This window comes from Bos grunniens, chromosome 20, assembly GCF_055505025.1.
Source record: "Bos grunniens cultivar Pamir isolate PY7600 chromosome 20, Bosgru_T2T1.0, whole genome shotgun sequence".
Lineage (NCBI taxonomy): Eukaryota > Metazoa > Chordata > Mammalia > Artiodactyla > Bovidae > Bos > Bos grunniens.
Window position 1 is genome coordinate 29,836,264 of NC_141184.1, and position 20,772 is coordinate 29,857,035.

Sequence of the window (20,772 nt, forward strand, 5' to 3'; positions counted from 1 at the left end):
CCGGGTGAGCGCGCGATTACTCCCGGGGGAGGAGGCGGGCCGCAGCTCAGGCTCTTGAGGGAACCTCGGCTCCGAATTTTTGGGACTCACGCGCGCGAAACCATGAGTGAATCCGGGGGACAGCGCGCCCGGCTCCGGCGCTATTCAGAGCTCCCGGTGTGGGTGGTGGAGGATCATCAGGAGGTGAGCGGGCGGCTGACGGGTGCTGGGGCAGGGTCGCGCGAGGACTGAGGCGGCGGCGGAGCCTGGAGGCCAGAGAGAGATCCGAGCGAGTTGCATTGCTGTGGGGAAAACACCAGGACAGCGACCTTGGAAGAATAGGCTTCGACGTTAATGCGGCGCTTACTACGAGCCCGGCAACTCACTGAACCTTCGCGGTTTGCCCAAAATCCCACGGCCAACGAGTGGCTTCGGGATTCGAACGCGGGCAGTCGGAACTGCAGTAACTCGAGTCCTTAACCTGCTCAAAACTAAGGCTTCCTGCTGTCTCCCGGCCTCCCCTTCACAATTCTGTGGTGTCGGTGGGAGGCTTCTGTTGAGAATATGCACTGTCATCTGTGAAATGGGTACAGAGTAGCTCTTAGAGCCGTTAGTATTATTGTGTGAGTAGTGTGGGCTGCAGTGTATGGGTCCGTCTATGGTCAGTCGGAGACGACTGACGCGACTTAGCAGCACAGTAGCAGCAGCAGGGTGTGCATGAATCTTTTAACACGACGCTATAAAGATATTTTTCTGTTTTTGTAGTAGTGCTACTTTAGAATAGCTAAAATGGTGCCCACATCTAGATTTCTGAAAGCCTGCGAGAGTGCCGTGATCGAAGACTCTGTTTTTGATAGCTTTAATAATCCTTAGGAATTCTGTGGATGTTAAAGAGGAAGAGGCCGATTCCAGATGTGCGGATGAATAAAGATAATAGGAAGGAAATTTGGTTTCTCAGGACCTAGAGATAGTGTGCATGAGTCTGAGAGCAAGCATGGGGTAGGTGGTGCTTTCAGATTCAATCTTAACTTAGAACTCTAGAGACTGTAACGAAACAAAGAGCCATACAGAGGACCTAGCCCAGCAACCAGCATCCGAAAGGTGTGAGAAAGACGCAGAGACCCAGGGTAGCTTGAACACATCTTTTATACCAGAGTGTGTATTAACAAGCAATTGTTTCTTCGTTTCTTTCCTTGAGTACCAGAGCTTGTCTGTTTCCTCACATTGTTCTTGAGTTTATGATGGGGGCAACATGCCAACAAGAGATGCCCATTGGAAGTTTTGAGGAAAAAAATAAAGCTTGAGCTGATTGTCTAAATCATGTGCAATGACATTTCATATTTTCCTACTTCTTCACGACTTCAGTTCAGTTCAGTCACTCAGTCTTCTTCGACTCTTTGCAACCCCATGGACTGAAGTGCACCAGTCTTCCCTGTCCATCACCAACTCCCGGAGCTTACCCAAACTCATGTCCATCGAATCGGTGATGCCATCCAGCCATCTCATCCTCTGTCGTCCCCTTCTCCTCTTGCCCCCAATCCCTCCCAGCATCGGGGCCTTTTCCAATGAGTCAACTCTTCCCATGAGGTGGCCAAAGTATTGGAGTTTCAGCTTCAGCATCAGTCCTTCCAGTGAATACCCAGGACTCATCTCCTTTAGGATGGACTGGTTGGATCTCCTTGCAGTCCAAGGGACTCTCAAGAGTCTTGTCCAACACCACAGTTCAAAAGCATCAATTCTTCGGCACTCAGCTTTCTTCACAGTCCAACTCTCACATCCATACATGACCACTGGAAAAACCATAGCCTTGACTAGATGGACCTTTGTTGGCAAAGTAATGTCTCTGCTTTTTAAAATGCTGTCTAGGTTGGTCATAACTTTCCTTCCAAGGAGTAAGCGTCTTTTAATTTCATGGCTGCAGTCACCATCTGCAGTGATTTTGGAGCCCAGAAAAATAAAGTCTGACACTGTTTCCCCATCTATTTCCCATGAAATGGTGGGACCAGATGCCATGGTCTTAGTTTTCTGAATGTTGAGCTCTAAGCCAACTTTTTCACTCTCCTCTTTCACTTTTATCAAGAGGCTTTTTAGTTCCTCTTCACTTTCTGCCATAAGGGTGATGTCGTCTGCATATCTGAGGTTATTGATATTTCTCCTGGCAATCTTGATTCCAGCTTGTACTTCTTCCAGCCAATCTTGATTCCAGCTTGTACTTCTTCCAGCCCACCGTTTCTCATGATGTACTCTGCATAGAAGTTAAATAAGCAGTGTGACAATATACAGCCTTGACGTACTCCTTTTCCTATTTGGAACCAGTCTGTTGTTCCATGTCCAGTTCTAACTGTTGTTTCCTGACCTGCATATAGGTTTCTCAAGAGGCAGGTCAGGTGGTCTGGTAGTCCCATCTCTTTCAGAATTTTCCACAGTTTATTGTGATCCACACAGTCAAAGGCTTTGGCATAGTCAATAAAGCAGAAATAGATGTTTTTCTGGAACTCTCTTGCTTTTTCGATGATCCAGTGGATGTTGGCAATTTGATCTGTGGTTCCTCTGCCTTTTCTAAAACCAGCTTGAACATCTGGAAGTTCACGGTTCACATATTGCTGAAGCCTGGCTTGGAGAATTTTGAGCATTACTTTACTAGTGTGTGAGATGAGTGCAATTGTGCAGTAGTTTGAGCATTCTTTGGCATTGCCTTTCTTTGGGATTAGCTTCTTGACCTGCCTACAGATTTCTCAGGAGGCAGGTAAGGTGGTCTGGTATTCCCATCTCTTGAAGAATTTTCCACAGTTTATTGTGATCCACACAGTCAAAGGCTTTGGCGTAGTCAATAAAGCAGAAGTTATTTTTCTGGAACTCTCTTGCTTTTTTTATTCACAACTTGATGTGCTTCAAATTTTTTGAAGTTATGTTTAGCCTTGTTTTTCAGCCTGCAGTTGAGTATATACTCATGATTTCAGTGCCAATTCTGAATGTGTACATTATCTTTTACAGGTTCTGCCCTTTATATATCGGGCCATTGGCTCAAAGCATCTTCCTGCAAGTAATATAAGTTTTGTGCATTTCGATTCACATCCAGACCTCCTTATTCCTGTGGATATGCCAGCTGACACTGTATTTGATAAGGAAACACTTTTCGGGTAATACGTGATTTTGTTAATGACCTTTTTATGTGTCTGAAATACACTTTGCAATAGAATGATAAGCAGTTAAGAGAAATAGTTTTTGCTAAGCTTGTGAGTTTTGCTTTTGCTTTGTTTACCTTTTTTATTTTATTTAGAACAAGTATGGACAAACTTTCTCAACAATCCAGATAGTAAATATTTTTTAATTTTTTTTTAATTGAAGGATAATTGCTTTACAGAATTTTGTTGGTTTCTGCCAAACATCAGCATGAATCTGCCATAGGTATGCATATGTCCCCTCCCTCTTAAACCTCTGTCCCATCTCCCTCCCCATCCCACCCTTCTAGATTATCACAGAGCTACTGTTTGAGTTCCGTGAGTCATACAGCAAATTTCTATTGGCTCTCTATTTTATGTATGGTAATCTAAGTTTCCATGCTACTGTCTCTATACATTTCACTCTTTCCTTGCTCCCCAGATAGTAAATATTTTAGGCTTGCTGACCATATGGTGTCTGTTGCAGCTAACTGTAAACACTGTGTAAACAAGTGTCAGTGGCTGTGTTCCAATAAAACTTTATTTGGAAAAACAGGTGCCCCAACCACTGTTTGCCAATCTTTGCTTTAGAATATAGATTTTTAAAAGTAGAAGACTTTAGAAATTATCTGGGCTAATTCTCTCTTCTCCCCTTTAAAAGTCTGATATGGAGGCCTAGGAAAATGTGTCTTGAACTCATAGTTCAATAATCGTATATGCAACGCATCTTAAATTTGTGTATCCTTTCTTCCAGTATTGAATCCCTCCAACCTCCCAATTTATTTTATTTTCAGGTCACAAATCCTATTGACTTTCGGTTATATAAAACCATAGTCACTGAATGGTGACTTACTAAGCACTCTTCAATGATAAAGTTCCCTGAAATCCTGTCATTGTCTTTTTACTGATGTGTTTATTACAGTGTAGCCTACTCCTACAAAATAAAAAATTACATAGCAGTTATTCTCTTGTTATAATATAAAACTAAAATATCGATGCTTGTGTGAATTAATTTTAACCTACTACATTTCTTTTAGTTGACTCTAAAACTGGCTCAGAACATTCATCTCTAAAGAAATGTGGTAGCCCTACCATTGTCCTTACTCTCTTCTATATTTAGAGGTTTTATATTTTATAAATTGAAAAAAATTATGAAGCAGTTATGATGACCATACAGTTAGTCATAAAATAGTAGTTTTAAAACCTTTAATGTCAGGATTTCTGTATACCCTTAAAAATTCTTGAGTTTTTTTTATGTGGGGTATATTTAGTGATATTTACCATATTGAAATTCAAACTGAGACATCTAAAATATTTATTCCATGGGACTTCCCTGTGATCCAGTGGCTAAGACTCTGAACTCCCAATGCAGGAGGCCAAGTTTGATCCTTAGTCAGGGAGCTAGATCCTACATGCTGCAACTAAATAAATAATAAATAAATAAATAAAAATATTTTTTTAATGTTAATTCATTTCAAAATAATAGACCTTTATATGTTAGCATAAATATTTTTATGAAAGACAAACATATTTTCTAAAGCAAAAGCGATCAGGGTAACTAAATTTTTGCAAGTCTTTTTTTTAATAATTTTTAAAATTTATTTATTTTTTAATTGAAGGATAATTGCTTTATAGAATTTTGTTGTTTTCTGTCACACTTCAACATTAATCAGCCATAGTTTGCAGATCTTTTTAATACTTGCCTTTATAGAAAACAGCTAAATACTCAAGATTCTGCATTCAGTCTGTTACCATATATTGTTTTGGTGGAAGTGTATGAAGAAAATTCACAAGTATTTTGATAGCCTTTCCAGCTGTTGTGTGTGTTTAGTTGCTCAGGCGTGTCCGACTCTTTGCAACCCCGTGGACTGTAGCCTGCCAAGCTCTCTGTCCATGGGGATTCTCCAGGCAAGAATACTGGAGTGGGCTGCCATGCCCTCCTCCAGGGGATCTTCCCAACCCAGGGATCGAACCCAGGTCTCCCGAATTGCAGGCAGATTCTTTACCATCTGAGCCACCAGGGAAGCCCAGCTAATTGTGAATATTCTTTAATACTGTACCAAAACTTCACAAATGTTCATTCCTTAAAGCTTAGTTGAAGTGTAGAATCCAGCAATTCACATTCAAGCCTGATCAACTGTGGTTTATCAATCAGTCTTCCTTGCAAGAAAAATGGTGTTCAGCTTGCAATTCACTTACAAGTGCTTTCCCTTGAGACAACCATGGTACTTCAAAGTATATTGCAGAAGTGCTTTCAGTGTTCTTCCTGTTTTGGCACACAGATTACTTTAAAATGTATGCTCAGGATCAAGATTTAATAAAATCATGAAAGACATGCTCATGCAAAACTGGATGGGAATGTGGGGCACTGGTGCTTGGTATTGATGAGTACAGTGACAGCTAGTAGAGTTTGGTGCCTTTGCCTTGATTAATCTTAGAACATCAACCACCATTGTTTTGTACTGTCAGCATATATGTCAATACAGTGAAAAAGAGAAGTAATGCCTTGGTGTTATTAGGAAAATAGTTTGGTCTAGTGGTCACACTGAAAAGGTCCAGGAAACCCTGCAAGGGCCCTTGGACCACGCTTTGAAACCTGCTATCTTAAAATATTCTTATGAATGAAATTACATTTGGAAAAACCCACTCACTAATAGTTTTTATGCTTCCTCTCTGTTTCTTTTCCAGAGAATTAAGTATTGAGAATTGGATTATGCCTGCAGTTTATGCTGGCCATTTTTCTCATGTAGTATGGCTTCATCCCACATGGGCTCAGCAAATCAGAGAGGGCAGGCATCACTTTTTAGTAGGCAAAGACACTTCTACCACAACAATCAGGTAATTTCCTCATATTCATGTGTATGAAAGGGAGTGGATACTTCTATCTCGTTTTGGAATCCCTGTAATAACTTATAAGCATCTCTACAAACAATTGGGGTCAGATTAGCCCACAACTTTTCCAAAAAGAGTTCTCGAAACACCAGGAACAAGTTTTCCAGTCTCTTTTTCACACACCGTTCATATTTTGTTGCTGGTCAAGTTGATTTTTGAATAAAATGATCTTCATCCTCTGGAACCCTGGCTCTGTTGATAACTAACTCCATTAAATCATTGGTGTACCTTATAGAAATGTATTTAATAATACATTTTATTAGTTCCTTCCAATGTACATGTTGTTGGCTGAATTTAACAATTAGCATTGAAAAAGCAAAATTAATCTCACTTTGATTTCTTACATTCAATGGCTTAAAAGTCGATTCAGCATTTTAATTTTATCAATATGATTAGCTTTCGATAATTATTTAATCTAAATTAAATAACAGCATCCTTTGACTTGAGTTATATGCACAACTATTTCTGTTGTGTAAGCTGTTCAACCAGTGTTTTGTGTTTCTTGTGATACTGTAATATCTTTAGAAATACCAGAATGTTCTTGGCTTTCTAAATTCTCTTGTTATGGAGTGAATGTTTTAAGCAGTGGAATCATAACTTCTAGTACCTAGAGGATAGTAGGAGGAAATGGTAATACATTGAAAATGAAATGCAGGCTTTCTCAATGAAAATGATACTTTTTATTTGATTTATTTATCTGATTTATTCTTAGTGATATTGATAATAAAAGTTATATATAATACTGGCTTATATGAAATAGTGTTAGGGTTTTTATTGAGTACTTCAGTGAGTAGGCCTTATTTAACCTGTAACAGGTTTCTGCAAAGTCAAATCTCAGCAATCTGAAACAGACATTTGAAATTCAATGTGTAACAATAATATTAGGATGATGTTGATTATCATGATTTTAGTTAATCCTGCAAGTAAAAATGTATGGAAGAGACACACATACAGGTATGCAGCCTGAGATGTATGTGTGTGATGAGCAAAGTAAGATATTCCTTATTAAAGAAAAATACCCATTTAGGTTGGTGGATACAGCATTGGTCTTTCTTAGGGTGGTGCATGTGTGCTAAATCACCTTGGTCGTGTCCAACTCTTTGCAGCCCTATGGACTATAGCCCACCAGGCTCCTCTGTCCAAGGGATTCTCCAGATAAGAATACTGAAGTGGGTTGCCATGCCCTTCTCTAGGGGATCCTTCCAACTCAGGGATCGAACCCATGTGTCTTATGGCTCCTGCATTGGCAGGCGTGTTCTTTTCCTGCTAGTGCCACCTGGGAATCTTAGGGCGGTACAGTTATTAATAAGCTTGAATATTGGTTTTATTATGTCGTTATTTTTTTTTTAGGAAGTTATATCTTTTTAAATATAAGGCAGTATATGCTGAAGAGGGGTGGATGAGAAATAAATATTAATACCATCATTCTAAATTGGATAGGTCCTACCCCAGAAGAACCATTTGGTGTCACTGTTCAAAGTACTTACGAAGGCATAGTGCAGTTGCAAAGCTAAGAACATGCTGTTATGTCTAAAATCAACAATCTGTAACTTGTAAAATGCTGCACAAGATTTTTTTAAGTTGCTTTACATATTAAAATATTACAGTTATTTGAAATTTAATAAAGCTTTGAAATATGTCAGAGGGAGTTTCTACCAAAAGATATTATTCCCAGGTATAATTTTTCTCTTAAGTGATTTTTTTGGATGCAGTTCCAGCTGGTGTGACAGAGATCTAAAGCACTGGCTAAACAGGATCTTTCATTTCTTTTCTCCAGTTAGAGTTTACCATGTGCAGTCCAGGGCCACTACGGCAGCCCTTCAGTTAAACCCCAAATAATTTCTGTCTTTTTGCTCCACCTTCTGTAGAGTGTGGCCTCTGAACTCAGAGTCCAGGTGGGGTTTGCTGCCACCGTGTTCACGTGGCAATGCTCTCCACGCTTCTCTTCCACTCACGACTTTCAAGCAGAACTGAGTCAGCTGGCCACACCTAGCTGAACGATGGTGTGAGTGCGTGCTCAGTCGCCTCAGTTGTGCCCAACTCTTTGCGACCCCATGGACTATACTGTCGTGGAGTTTTCCAAGCAAGAATACTGGAGTGGGTTGGCGTTTCCTAATCCAGGGGATCAAACCCTGACCCAGGGATCAAACCCGGGTCTCCCACATTGCAGGCAGATTCTTTACCATCTAAGCCACCTAGCTGCACAATAGGCTACAAAATACGGTCTTTGGGCAGTTGTGTGCCTAGCTAGAAATTTGAGAACCCTGTTCCCAGAAATTACAAATATTAGAGACAGCTGTCAGTTTTTGTCAAGTATGTCCTTTTTTGTATTTCTGAAAGTCTATATGTTGCCAGCTAATTTGTCCATTTGTCTTGAAAGTAATTTTTTTCCTTTAATCCAGGGTTACAAGTACAGATCATTACTTCCTAAGTGATGGTCTTTATGTAACTGAAGACCTGCTGGAGAACCCAAAACCTTTACAATTGGATGTAATTATGGTAAAACCTTATAAACTCTGTCACAGTCAAGGAGAGAATGATGCAGCGTCTTCTGCTAAGAAGCCAAAGCTAGCCCTGGAGGACTCAGAGAACACTGCCTCTGCTAATGGTGACTCTTGTTCAGAAGGACTGGGAAAGGACACAGTGACACAGACAAGGGACCACACTTGCCTACAACCATCATGTTCTTCTGAAAGCCACGAATGCCAGACTGCAGTTAGCACCAGAGAGATTCTGGAAATTTTAGAGAAAAGGGATGCATTTGTTTTAGATATTGACTTAGATTTTTTTTCAGTCAAGAATCCCTTCAAAGAAATGTTCACTCAGGTAAATGTGGTGTTTTAAAAATGTGCAATCAAAATCCAGATATAACTTTTGACTTCCCCCAAATATAACTGATAGCTTGCTAATGATCAGAGCCTTATTAATAATGTAAACAGTAAATTAACACATATTTTGTATATTATATGTATCATATACTGTATTCTTAAGGTAGAGAAAAGGTTGAGAAAATCATAAGGAAAATACATTTCTAGTACTGTACTGTATTTATCAGTACTATACATCTATGTCGTGTTTAAAGATGAACCTATATCAGTGTCTCATATGATATGAAACACTGCTACATATATTACTAACACCAGATGTCAAAGATGAAAAGATGTGATGAAGTCATTTATTTACAGTTACAGTGATTCATGCATTGATAACAAGGAAGCAGCAATGTGATTATTTTATGTAGCCTAATATAATCAATACAATTACTTCATGGTAGCCTAGTCTGTACACTAATGAATGAATCATTATAAAAATTTTACAGCATATTATAGTCATATTCATAATACAGTATTAGAAATGTTGTTATATAGTTTTCAATACCACTTACCTGTGATAAGTCGATATGCAGTTTCTCTAGTTAGAGAGGCATGTATTCCTTAAAATGTAATTCTTTGAAAGCCAAGTTATAAAGCGATAGGAAAACTAACATATTAGTAATTTTATATTAAATATCATTCATCTTATGCCTATGTAAGGATAGGTTAGTATCTACATACATTTTATTCATTCATGACATACCTAACTTTTTCTTAATTTTTGCAATATTTCTAGGCTGTACAGTTGATCTGCAGATTTTTTTTCAAATCGTTGTGAAGCTCAAAAATCTTTTCCTCTATACTGAAAAATATCCATGTATAAATGGTCCTGTGTGTTTCAAACCCATGTTGTTCAGAGGGCAACTGTAGTGTAACCTGGAGCAAGAGTAGGGGGACCTTGAGTGCCCTCCCAACTTGCAAATAAGAGAGAAAAATTGCCCTCTGTTTCTTTCCTGCTATTGTGAATGTACCAGTAACTATAACTTCCAGCGTTCAGAATTATAAAATGACTTTAGAGATGTTTAGAAAACATGAGAATGGGCATACCTGGAAGCTAAAAAACCTGACTTTATGAATTTATCCTACAAGTATACGCACCAAATATTTGTAATGGGAATTTCTAAAAGGTTACATAAGTGACTTAATGGCAGTTACTTCTTTTCCAGGGCTATAAGGAAACCTGGGAAAGTGGGAATTTTGTGTCCTTTACACCCTTTGGTGCTTTTCAACTTTTTGAAGAGCATGTATTATACTTACAATAGCTATTTTTTTTAAAGAACATGTTTGGTAGTCAGAAAGATCTAAGTTCTGTTTGTTACTTGTACTGCTTATTAGCTGCATGACCTTGGAAAAGTTACTTAACCTTTCGGATCCATGGTTTCTTCAAGTATAAAATCAAAATAATAATCATACCCAGTCACAGAATTGTTATATGAGGATCGTGCACAGCACTGTGCTTAAGGAATTTTAGATCTTGCCTATAGACCCTTCCTGACAATGCTCCTAAATGGGGCCAGGTAGACCTGCCTCTAATGGGGCTGCCTGGATGTGCTAAATGAGGACAGACATTCTCCTGCGAAATCCTCCCATTGTATCTGTTTGTACTCTAGCCTTCTCTCCTGTGGCTAGGGAATGGACCTCAAAGTGAATGTGGAGAGTTTTGTTTTGTTGTTACAAAGATACATATATTTCCTGTACACTTGATCTTAGCCAAAAGGCTGAGAAATGATTGTATTTCCTATACATAGCTAAAATCTGTTTAGATGTTAGGATGTATCCATTTATAGAGTAGAACAGTATTAGAAACATTTTCATTCATTACCTATTGGCCATTAAGTCTTCCATAATTAATATTTATACATTGTTATCATGCCCAGATGAATAGTTACCCTAAAGAAGGGATAATATTTACAATGAAATAATGAATTACATTATTCCCTGATTTCCCAGACTTACCTTTAAATGATTATCTAAGATATTCTTGTATCAGTGTCATTTTTTACTTAAAGTATATCATTGAAAAATTAATCTTTTTTCTTCTATATTGATTCTTTGTTTTGGTTTCCAGGAGGAGTACAAAATCTTACAAGAGCTGTACCAATTTAAAAAGCCTGGAAGCAACCTGACAGAGGTATCCTTCATTTCTTTTGGGCTTGTCTAAAGGGCTTCCCTTTAGCGGTAAAGAATCTGCCTGCCAATGCAGGAGACACAGGTTTGATCCCTGGGTCCACAAGATCCCCTGGAGAAGGGAACGGCAACCCACTCCAGTATTCTTGCCTGGGAAATCCCATGGACAGAGGAACCTGGCTGGCTACAGTCCAGGGCGTGACAAAAGAGCTGGATGCAACTTGGTGACTAAACAACAACAATCTATCACATAGCTAATAATATCTTAGATGATATTAGAGTACTCTCAAACAACGGCCCCAAATCTTGATATGTGTTTCTTGGGGAAACCCATGGTTACTACTTGAAAATCATGTGTTAACTGATTGAATTGAAATTTCCATTGTAATGGGATTTCACTTATTTTTTGAAAGTAACTATATAATCTCAGCTTTTCAATGTGCTTAAAGGAAGATTTGGTAGATTGTGTTGATAATCGAATTCATCAATTAGAAGATTTAGAAGCTGCTTTTGCTGATTTGTGTGATGGTGATGATGAAGAAACTGTACAGAAATGGGCTTCAAACCCTGGGTAAGACTCTCAAATATTTTTTTTCTTCAACTCTACTGTATTTTAGTCCTAGATATATTGCTAAATTTGCTAGATAAATTGCTTTTTAAAAATTCGTATCTTTCGCTATGTGTATTACCTATTCAAAATATTCAGTGCAGTTTTCACTTTAAAATAAAGTGTTCAGAAACATCCCTGAAATATAAATATCATAGAACTTTATTGTCATTAAGGAAAGCAGTGGTATAGAAGAATAAACCATCATAATATTAATCCTATCAGTAACTACTAATTAGGCACTTTAACATAAGTTAGTTTTTTCTCTTTATTTATTTATTTTTTTTTTTAGTTTTTTCTCTTTAGTAGAGGGAACTAGATCTAAAAATCATTGCCCCTCTTTGAAATTATGTTGGAAGAGGGAGAGATAGAAATAAGTCTCAGAACATGATTCTCCCCAGAAATATTTTGTGTACCTACTGTTTTGTGATATTGTGAAGTCTCAAGCCAAACTTAAGCTTAAATCAAACAAAATAGACAACTTTAGAATCCTGAATCTAGCCCACAGATGGAGCCACCTTCCACTGAAACCCACCCATCTGCTGAGCACGCTTAGCTCTTCACCACCTGCAGGCAGTTCTGTTACAGACCTGAAGAAAAAACAAAGGAAAAGTAAGATAGTAAGAAAAGTCTCCCCAAACTTAGCATGCCCCCAAAAGGGTCATACCCTCAGCATGAACAAGTCTTCACTGTTCCTAAGGAAGTAGAAGAGGTGGGTGACTAGGGTCCAGAACCCCAGAAAGTGTCGTTAATAAGAAGGAAGAAGTAACAGGATCAGTGGGTAGACAGGCCTCCATACCTCCATTTTTGTTTACTTTTTCCCTCCCAACAGATGAGTGGGTATTGGTAGAGGAGGCGTTAAAATACTCGAAACATTAATTAATCAAGGCTTCCAAACAGTTCCACCTATATTAAATAACTTAAAAGCACCATTGTTATTATATCAAATGGTATAGAACTTTACCAGTTATAATTGTATATGTGAATAAATATGTCCTGCATTTTTTTCTCAGTTTTTGGGAAACTCTTCATCATGGTACGCTAAACACTTACTGCTGATCAAAATAATTAAGTCATGGTAGAGTTTTCGTTCTTAAAGAGGAAAATCTCAAGTTTCTTGAGTGTTAATTTTCAATCTTTATTACAGTCTGTAATCTTTTAAGTAAGAAAACAGCAGGGAACATTTATTTCTTAATATTTTAAGATGATATTTGAACAACTCTTATCTTTCATTTCCAAAACATCATATAAAACTTATTGTTAATGGTAAATTTTAAGGGTAATGTATCATTTGCTACTGTCATTTTAGTTTTGAGGTGGTGTAATGTTTAATTGAGGGATTCTTTTTTCCAGAATGGAATTACTAGTTCCACTGGTACAGAGTTTGAAAAAACGGATGGAAGCACCGGACTATGAAATGGTAAATGTTTATATTGAAGTATAAAATTGACCCTTTAAGAAAGGTACTTTTGTGGCTAGAAAAATGTGCCCTCTGTTAAAGTGATTCACTTTTATTTGTATTCCTGGAAAGTATGAATGGATATTTTTTTTGTGGAAAAAATATATACTTTTTAGAAGTAAGAATACTGGAAAAGCTTTCCAGGAAAAACATGCTTTTGCTAATTTTATATACGAAGTAAAAGTGCTGTTGACTTTTTACACTTGATCTTAGCCAAAAGGCTGAAAAGTGATGCTGTGGACTTTTTAATTTTGTCTATGATCAGATATCCCTTTGCCAGAGAAAAGAAAGTATACAGTTTCTAAATTTGCTCATTCTTTATTTGTTCATTTTTATGCTCCTTTCACATTTCTTTCTTTCCTCTCTGAAAACTTTTCTGGTTAAAAAACCAAACAGACAAAAGAAGGCATTGTGGCCAGCACATCTTAACTATATTAGCTGTATAACTTTGTTTGCACAGCAAATCTGAATACTATTTTAAAAGAAGATGCCCTTAATGATAATTTCTTTATTTTTATATCATTTTGCAATATCTGAGTATAAATTTTCCCATTTGAAATTCAGGTCCCCTTTTCTCAAATTTTGTGCCAGAGCTGAGACCACCAGTTCTGCTTCTTTTACTTGTAGTGTTTATTTAATAAATTGTGGTTTTACTTTAGTGTTTTGTTTAGTTGTGGTATATAATCAAACCACCTTATTTGAACTGAAGTTTATGTATTGATTTAATGCTAGTTTTGTAGGAATAGAAAATACCAGCAAAAGACTATTTGGTTAAATCAGAGCTAACTCAAAGCTTGCCCTTTTTTTTTAATGGCAAACTTTAAAAATGATAGAAGACTCAGGGTTTAAAAGTGCTTTGAGCTCATATGATATTATTGAAAGTATCTTCATGAAGGTCTACTTTAGTCATTACTTTGCATCTGAATTTTCTGGTGAGGGGGCAAGAGTTTTGTATACTGTTTGTTGAGAAAAAGGATGGCATAGGCCTGGTAGCAGATTATGTAGCCAGATGTGATATACCCATAGCTGCAGGATTAGAACACTAAGTATTTTGATCATTTTAGTAGAAAAGAACATGTAAAGTCTCTCTTTTTAGTGTATTGACCAATCATTGCCAGTTAAATCTTTGATGTGTATCCAGAGCCTCCAGTAATATAGTAAATTAGTGGGTTTTTCCCATGCTTTGCACTTATGTACCCTAGACAAAACTATAATACATTTGAATTCCACTTTTTAAAAGTTTAAAGCAGGGGCTGCAAAATGTCAGCCTGTGGGCCATTTCTTGCTTTCAGGCATATTTAATTTAGTGCTAAGACTGAAACACCAGTCATTTACATTTAAAACACATGTATATCAGTATATATGGTTATACATAAAGCATAGAAACTCGAAACAATAGGTTCAGTAAGGTAGGAGAAAGACTTTCATCTTGTATCCTCTTGAAGCTTTAAATGTAGTACTTGTTGGATGTATTTAAAAAGTAAAATAATTTCTTGAAAGAAAGGAAATGTGAGAATACTATGTATAGACTTTTAAAATCTAAGTAAAATGAATAACTTGATAGAAAATGTAAATTGTCAAAATAGACTCAAGTAAAGACAGAAACAGAGTGAATCTACAATTATAAAATAAATTTTAAAATTGTTCCTAGAAAAGGCATCAGGCCCAAACAGGTGTACAGGCCAGTTCTTCCAAAACATCAGAGAACAGATAACTTCTGTGGCATGGAAATTGTTAAGGAAAAAGCAATCCTAATCCACAAAAATATTAAAAATTTAGTCATCAAGGCCATTAATGGTTAACGAGTCTTCTAAAGACAACAACATTACCATGTAATTTTTAATTGTCTTATTTTCAGGTTCACCAGGCTGGTCTAACCTGTGATTATTCAGAACTCCCTCACCATATCAGCACAGAACAAGAAATTGAACATCTTATTCAGTCTTTGCATACTGTTCTAAAAAATTTCCCAAAACCTACTCTAGTGACAATTGCAAGGTAAGTGCAGTAGCTTGAATAATGGCCCACCAAATATGTCCACGTCCTAATCTCCAGCACTTAGGAATATGATGCTTTATATGGCAAAGGGGACTTTACAGATACGATTAACTTAAGGATCTTGAAAATGAAATGATTATCCTGGATTATCTGGGTGAGCCTAGTGTAATCACAAAGGTCTGAATAGGAGGAAGACAGGAAGGTCAGAATGAGAGAATAGAGGATGCTAGACTGTGGACTTTGAAGATGGGGTTTGAACTGAAGAGTGCAGGAAGCCTCTGGAAGCTGGAGAGGCAGGGAAGCAGATTCTTTCCCTAGAGCCTAGAGAAGAAATACAGCCCTGCCAGCACCTTTGTTTTAGGACATCTGACCTCCAACAGAATTATAAGATGATGAATTTGTTTTACTTTAAGTCACTAAGTTTGTAGTGATTTGTTACAGTGGCAGTAGGAAATTTAAGTCTCCATAGATGAATCTAATGATTACTAATACAATAGTTCTTACCAACTTTTTTACCTACTCAGCTCAAAATTCAGGTGTTATATTTTCTTTTTCCTATTGGTGGTGGCTGGCAAACAGCATACAATTCCTATTATCTTGTCTTTGAAGTTGGTGATGTTATTCAGTTGAACATAAGAAATTCCAATATCTGTGTGCTACAGATAAATATTTAGCTGCTGCCATGTTTTACATTTGAATGTATAAATGTGCTGAATAGTTATAGCAGCTTAATAAAAATTTCTGTATTAATCTTTGGCCTCATTCTTCATGGAACTGTTTCTAAAATAATACTTTAAATGTTCAGGCAAGTTATAGTTACTTATTTTATGACAACTTTTTTGTGACTCTCTTTACCATTCATAATGAATTCATAAATAATCTAATCTACATACACATAGGGCTTCCCTCATAGCTCAGTTGGTAAAGAATCTGCCTTCAATGCAGGAGTTTGATTCGTGGGTCAGGAAGATCTGCTGGAGAAGGGACAGGCTACCCACTCCAGTATTCTTGGGCTTCCCTTGTGGCTCAGCTGGTAAAGAATCCGCCTGCAATGCCAGAGACCTGGGTATAATCCCTAGATTGGGAAGATCCCCTGGAGAAGGGAAAGGCTACTCCAGTATTGTGGCCTAGAGAATTCCATGTACCATACAGTCTATGGGGTTGCAAAGAGTCGGACACAACTGAGCAACTTACACTTTCTTTCTTTCACATACACATATAACTTAAATATATTTAGATAGCATGTACAATGTGTGGATGATGTAATTGTCTTAGTCCGTTCCGGCTGCAATAACAAAAATACCTTAGACCAAATAGCTTATAAACAATGGATATTTCTCACAGTCCTGTAGACTAGGAAGTCCAAGATGAGAGTACCAGCAGAATCACTGTCTGGTGAGGACCTGCTTCCTGATTCATAGACAGCCATTTTCTCTCTGTAACCTCACATAGAAGGAAGGGGTGAAGATGCTCCCTGGAGTCTCTTTAATAAAGGTATTAATCTCATTCATGAGGACTCCACCCTCTGACTTGATCACTTCCAAAGACCCCCCCACCTCCAAATATCATCACATTGGAATTAGATTTCAACACAGGAATTTTGGGGGCACATAAACATTTTAGTTTATAGCAATAACCTACCTACACATATAATTTAAATACACATTAAATATATACGCACACCAAAAAAATAATAGCACAAAGGAGAAAGGAGAGTAATTGATGATAAAATAATACATATTAAAATGCCATGCCAAACTGGAATTTTTACAAAGAGTCACTAAATGTAACAGTTAAAAATGCAGACAGATCCAGCCAGTTGTGTTGCCCACATACCGTGAATAGCACTACTATAGGAACATGGTTATTCTAGTCATAGCAAGCTCTTGATAAAGTTCTGAACTTAAAGTCTAATCTTCCGTCAGTTCACAGAGTATCTGCATTCCTGGAAAATTTAGTTTAATCCATTTCAAAAATACAGAAGACTATTTGTAGAAAACTATTAAAAATAGGCTCAAAAAATTAAAACCAAATTTTTCACTTATTTAAATGCTCCATGGACTTTGGAAACTGCAGGACACAGGAAAATTCATATTCATATTGCAGTAGTATCCTACATATTGCAAACACTCACAATATGCAGACCCTCTCTCCTAATTGTTATTGTGACAAAAATGTACCTGCAGATTTCCAAAACTCCTTCCTGGGGGTTGCTCCCATCAGGAGCTACTCTAATACTGTTTTCAAGAAGCCAGAAATCTGTGTGAAAGCATCAAAGTGTCCCTGTTTGTTAAGGCTAATAAGTTAAGCTTTTACATATCATGCTTTCTTCAAGGTCTTTATCCATATGTATATGTTAGACATTATTTAATTTAAAATTGCTCTGTGTCATTTATCATGTGTTACATGTTTACGTCAAGCCTCAGATATAGTCTAATCACCATAGAATGAAATGAGCTCATCAGAAGTCTTACAGATTATTTCTTTAGGTCTAAAATACTTGAATAAGGAGTAGGCTAGATAACTAATTTCATTTCCTTCTATAAACATTCCCATGCCATTTTCCAATCTAGTGAAATTTCCAATGGCTTTCCTCACCCTAGTCTAGAACCAGGAGGCACTATGAAATCATTTTAGATACTAACTCAACTAAAATTGTCAACAGCATTGTTACTGGCTGGTGCCACCCAAATTGTAGTCAGTGATTCTAGAAAGACTCAAAATACAGATTCCTGCCCCATACCTCTTTGCTCTTTCCTCCTTAATACTACCTAGGAGACTAATCCCAACACCAGCACATCCGCACATTTCATTTTGGATGATCTTGTACACTTGTGTGGTGAGCAGATTATTTATAGAGGCAGAACCCTTTTATCATTTGGAAAGCCTCTACCCTCATAATTTCTTTCCTGTTTGTAGACATAATAAAAGAACGTGAAACATGATGCCCAGTCACTAACATAATTAGCACCAGTGTTCCCAAGCAACGTCTCCCTCACATGGAAACAAGGGCCTCGTATTAAGCACTGGGGCTTTGGAAATGTGCTTTATGGTGTTGAATCCCATCACCAGCACATACAGTATGTGACCCATGCAGGTTAATCCTTCTCTGTTTGACTCCTTTAAAGGGATGGTAAAGATATCTATTTCATAGAGTTGCTGAGAAGGTTAAAGAACATAAAACATGTAATGCACCTGACATATAGTAAAGGTTTAGTAGCTTTCAACTATTATTATTCCAGAATTGAATACAGCTTCATTTTTACTTTACATTGAATTCAATACACACAGGCTTTTCCTCACTGCCCAGTATGATCTCATTCTACTTATGTATATTTTTCTTTTCTTTCCTTTCTCTTTCTTTTCTTGGTTCCAGGTCAAGTCTGGATGATTACTGTCCTTCTGAGCAAGTTGAAACCATTCAAGAAAAAGTCCTCAGTGTGCTGCGCTCCCTCTACGGGGCTCTAGACATTCACCTGATGTATTCAGCAGAGTCTACTGCACCTTGAAGCATCACAGCACTAGGCTCCTGTTACAGCTTGACGGAGTAACAGGGTTTTCATTAACTGATTTTCAAATGAGTCTTCCAGAGAATACCTTAATAGTATTGAATAACTTTCCATTTAAAATTTTTCAGGTATTTTGAATCTCCAAACAGATATCACCAGTTGTTGAATGATGGCAAATTTTTTTGGCATCAAGCTTACCCCCAAGTGATGGATCTGATGCTCATCTTTCTTCCTATCCATCACTGTCATCTTCACTTTTGTGATGGGTTTTTCCTCTTTTCCCCTCTTCTGCTTAGGTCGGTTGGACTATATGAGATTCATTCATTCATTTATTCATTCATTCAGCCAACGGACATTTTTTGAACTCATACATGTGCTGGTCATAATTTAGTGCTGATTATATGGTTACAAACAGAATAGACAAGGCCCCTGCCCTCCTGGTGGACAGCTAAGAAACATATTAAGGATTGTGAGACATGTTATGAAAGAAAGGAGAACCACAAACATGTTTAAGTGTACTATTAGTACTCAGGGCATCCTGGCCTTACAGGAAGGTAACATTCTCAAGCTACTACCGAAAAAAAGTAAATAGATAAACTTGACAGCCTGTGAGTGTTTCCAGGATCTGGCCCAGCTTTTACAGAATGCTTTCAACATTGTTGGTATTAAGGAGGTCTATTTGAGTAAATTCAATTAAACAAAAAGTAACTTTTCTTTGCTAATCAATAAAATCCCCCAGGGTTTTTATTCCTCCAGATGGTGAGTATGGGAGTCAAATATCCTTATAGTTCCTAAATGCCACTTCATGGGCAGTCTTGGTTGATAATTTTTTCAAATAAACCAGCTTTTTATGTAAATAGTAGGGAAAAACTTGAGTCCTTGATTCTGATATCATAAATACCCAAGGATGTAACTGCCTTCCACCTGCCTCTCCATAAGTAAGAGAGCCTACCTAAGGTACTCTTGATCATGAAACTTTTTGTTTACATAATTTGCCAATGTCTTCCTCTCTTCAGTATTCCTCATGTTCAGTAATCATTTTTAAACTGCCTTCTTGGTTTCCTTTAAAAAGTAGGATGTCATTTAAAGAAAAAAAAACCCATTCAGTCCTCACTTTTTTAGCACAGCAGTCGTTTTAATTTTTGCACGTATCTTTCAGGACTTGCACAGGTGTTTCTTTTGGGTTGCATGTAGCTGAAATTAGTGTTTCCTGACTTAATACCCAAGGTAATGTTGCCATTGCCAGTCAGTAGATGGCACCAGATCCCCTTTTTCCAATGATTGTATTTTACAGCAAACCTTTCTTGTCCCTAAGTTGATTTCCCAAGACTGATAAGTGTAAGTGCTTATTTCTGTGTGAAAAGCAAAGCAAAGTGATTTAGCCTTCCATTTTGATAGAACATTGTATGCCAGGAAGTGTAATTTCCCTGTAAAATCAGAATTGCAAAAAGTGCTATTTATTTTTCAGTGTTGAAAAAATTTTATTATAGTTCTGTAAGTGAGGTTGCTTTTATAAGTAAATTATTTTGCCTGCTAAAATAAATTAAAAAGTATGTTAAGATTTTAAAGATTTAAAACCAAACTATAGAACTAATTAATCGTATTTGGTCTTGGGGTGTTCCTAGCATTGATCTTGTAAGTCTGGTTTAATAGTCATTTATTATGGGTCCTATGAACTCAGATGAAGTTCGTCATTGTTTTTAATTCAGGTAGAATGAAAGGGCATCAGTTTCCTTTTTAAGAACATTCACATTGTTTTCATGCTCTGTAATTCTCTTTGAAGAATAAAATTCAGTTCCTACTTGTTAAGTGGAACCGACTTAGTAAATTATGTCTCTGCACATTTCAAATAGGAAGGTACTTAGTTTATCAAGACATCCATCATTTCTATTCTAAGTACCAATGAGGAATACCACAGTACAGTGCTTTGAATTATGTACAAATATCACTCAAGCATGGGATTTTGAGCAGCTTTTTGAAAAATGTGACTTAAATATTAGATTAGGCCATAACTTTGGTAACTGACAAGTATATATTTCTCAGTATCTAGGGGGAAATTTTTTTTAATCTAGAAATTTTTTTGTAGACATCTTATCTTTGTCTTCTAGGTTCCCGGGAAACTCTTAGTCAAAGGCCTTCACTTGTTATATGATCTTCTCTCCAAATC

At 37.2% G+C, this 20,772-nt stretch overlaps 1 protein-coding gene across 5 annotated transcripts; it reads left to right on the forward strand.

Moving 5' to 3' along the window:
- The first annotated feature begins 18 nt into the window (after positions 1 to 18).
- C20H5orf22 (chromosome 20 C5orf22 homolog) lies at positions 19 to 20,414 on the forward strand. Of its 5 annotated transcripts, none has more exons than XR_015148628.1 (9): positions 19 to 183; positions 2,974 to 3,119; positions 5,829 to 5,978; positions 8,435 to 8,858; positions 10,974 to 11,036; positions 11,463 to 11,603; positions 12,993 to 13,059; positions 14,957 to 15,096; positions 18,473 to 20,414. XR_015148628.1 is itself a non-coding variant. In XM_086361276.1 (9 exons), exons 1-9 carry the CDS (start codon positions 103 to 105, stop codon positions 18,603 to 18,605), a joined length of 1,326 nt encoding a protein of 441 aa, XP_086217402.1. In that variant the 5' UTR covers positions 19 to 102; the 3' UTR covers positions 18,606 to 20,414. The 5 variants fall into 5 exon arrangements, 3 of the variants coding, with proteins under 3 accessions (XP_086217402.1, XP_086217403.1, XP_086217405.1); XR_015148629.1 differs by lacking the exon at positions 18,473 to 20,414 and adding an exon at positions 15,284 to 15,846; XM_086361276.1 differs by having other exon boundaries at positions 11,482 to 11,603.
- Positions 20,415 to 20,772: the final 358 nt, after the last annotated feature.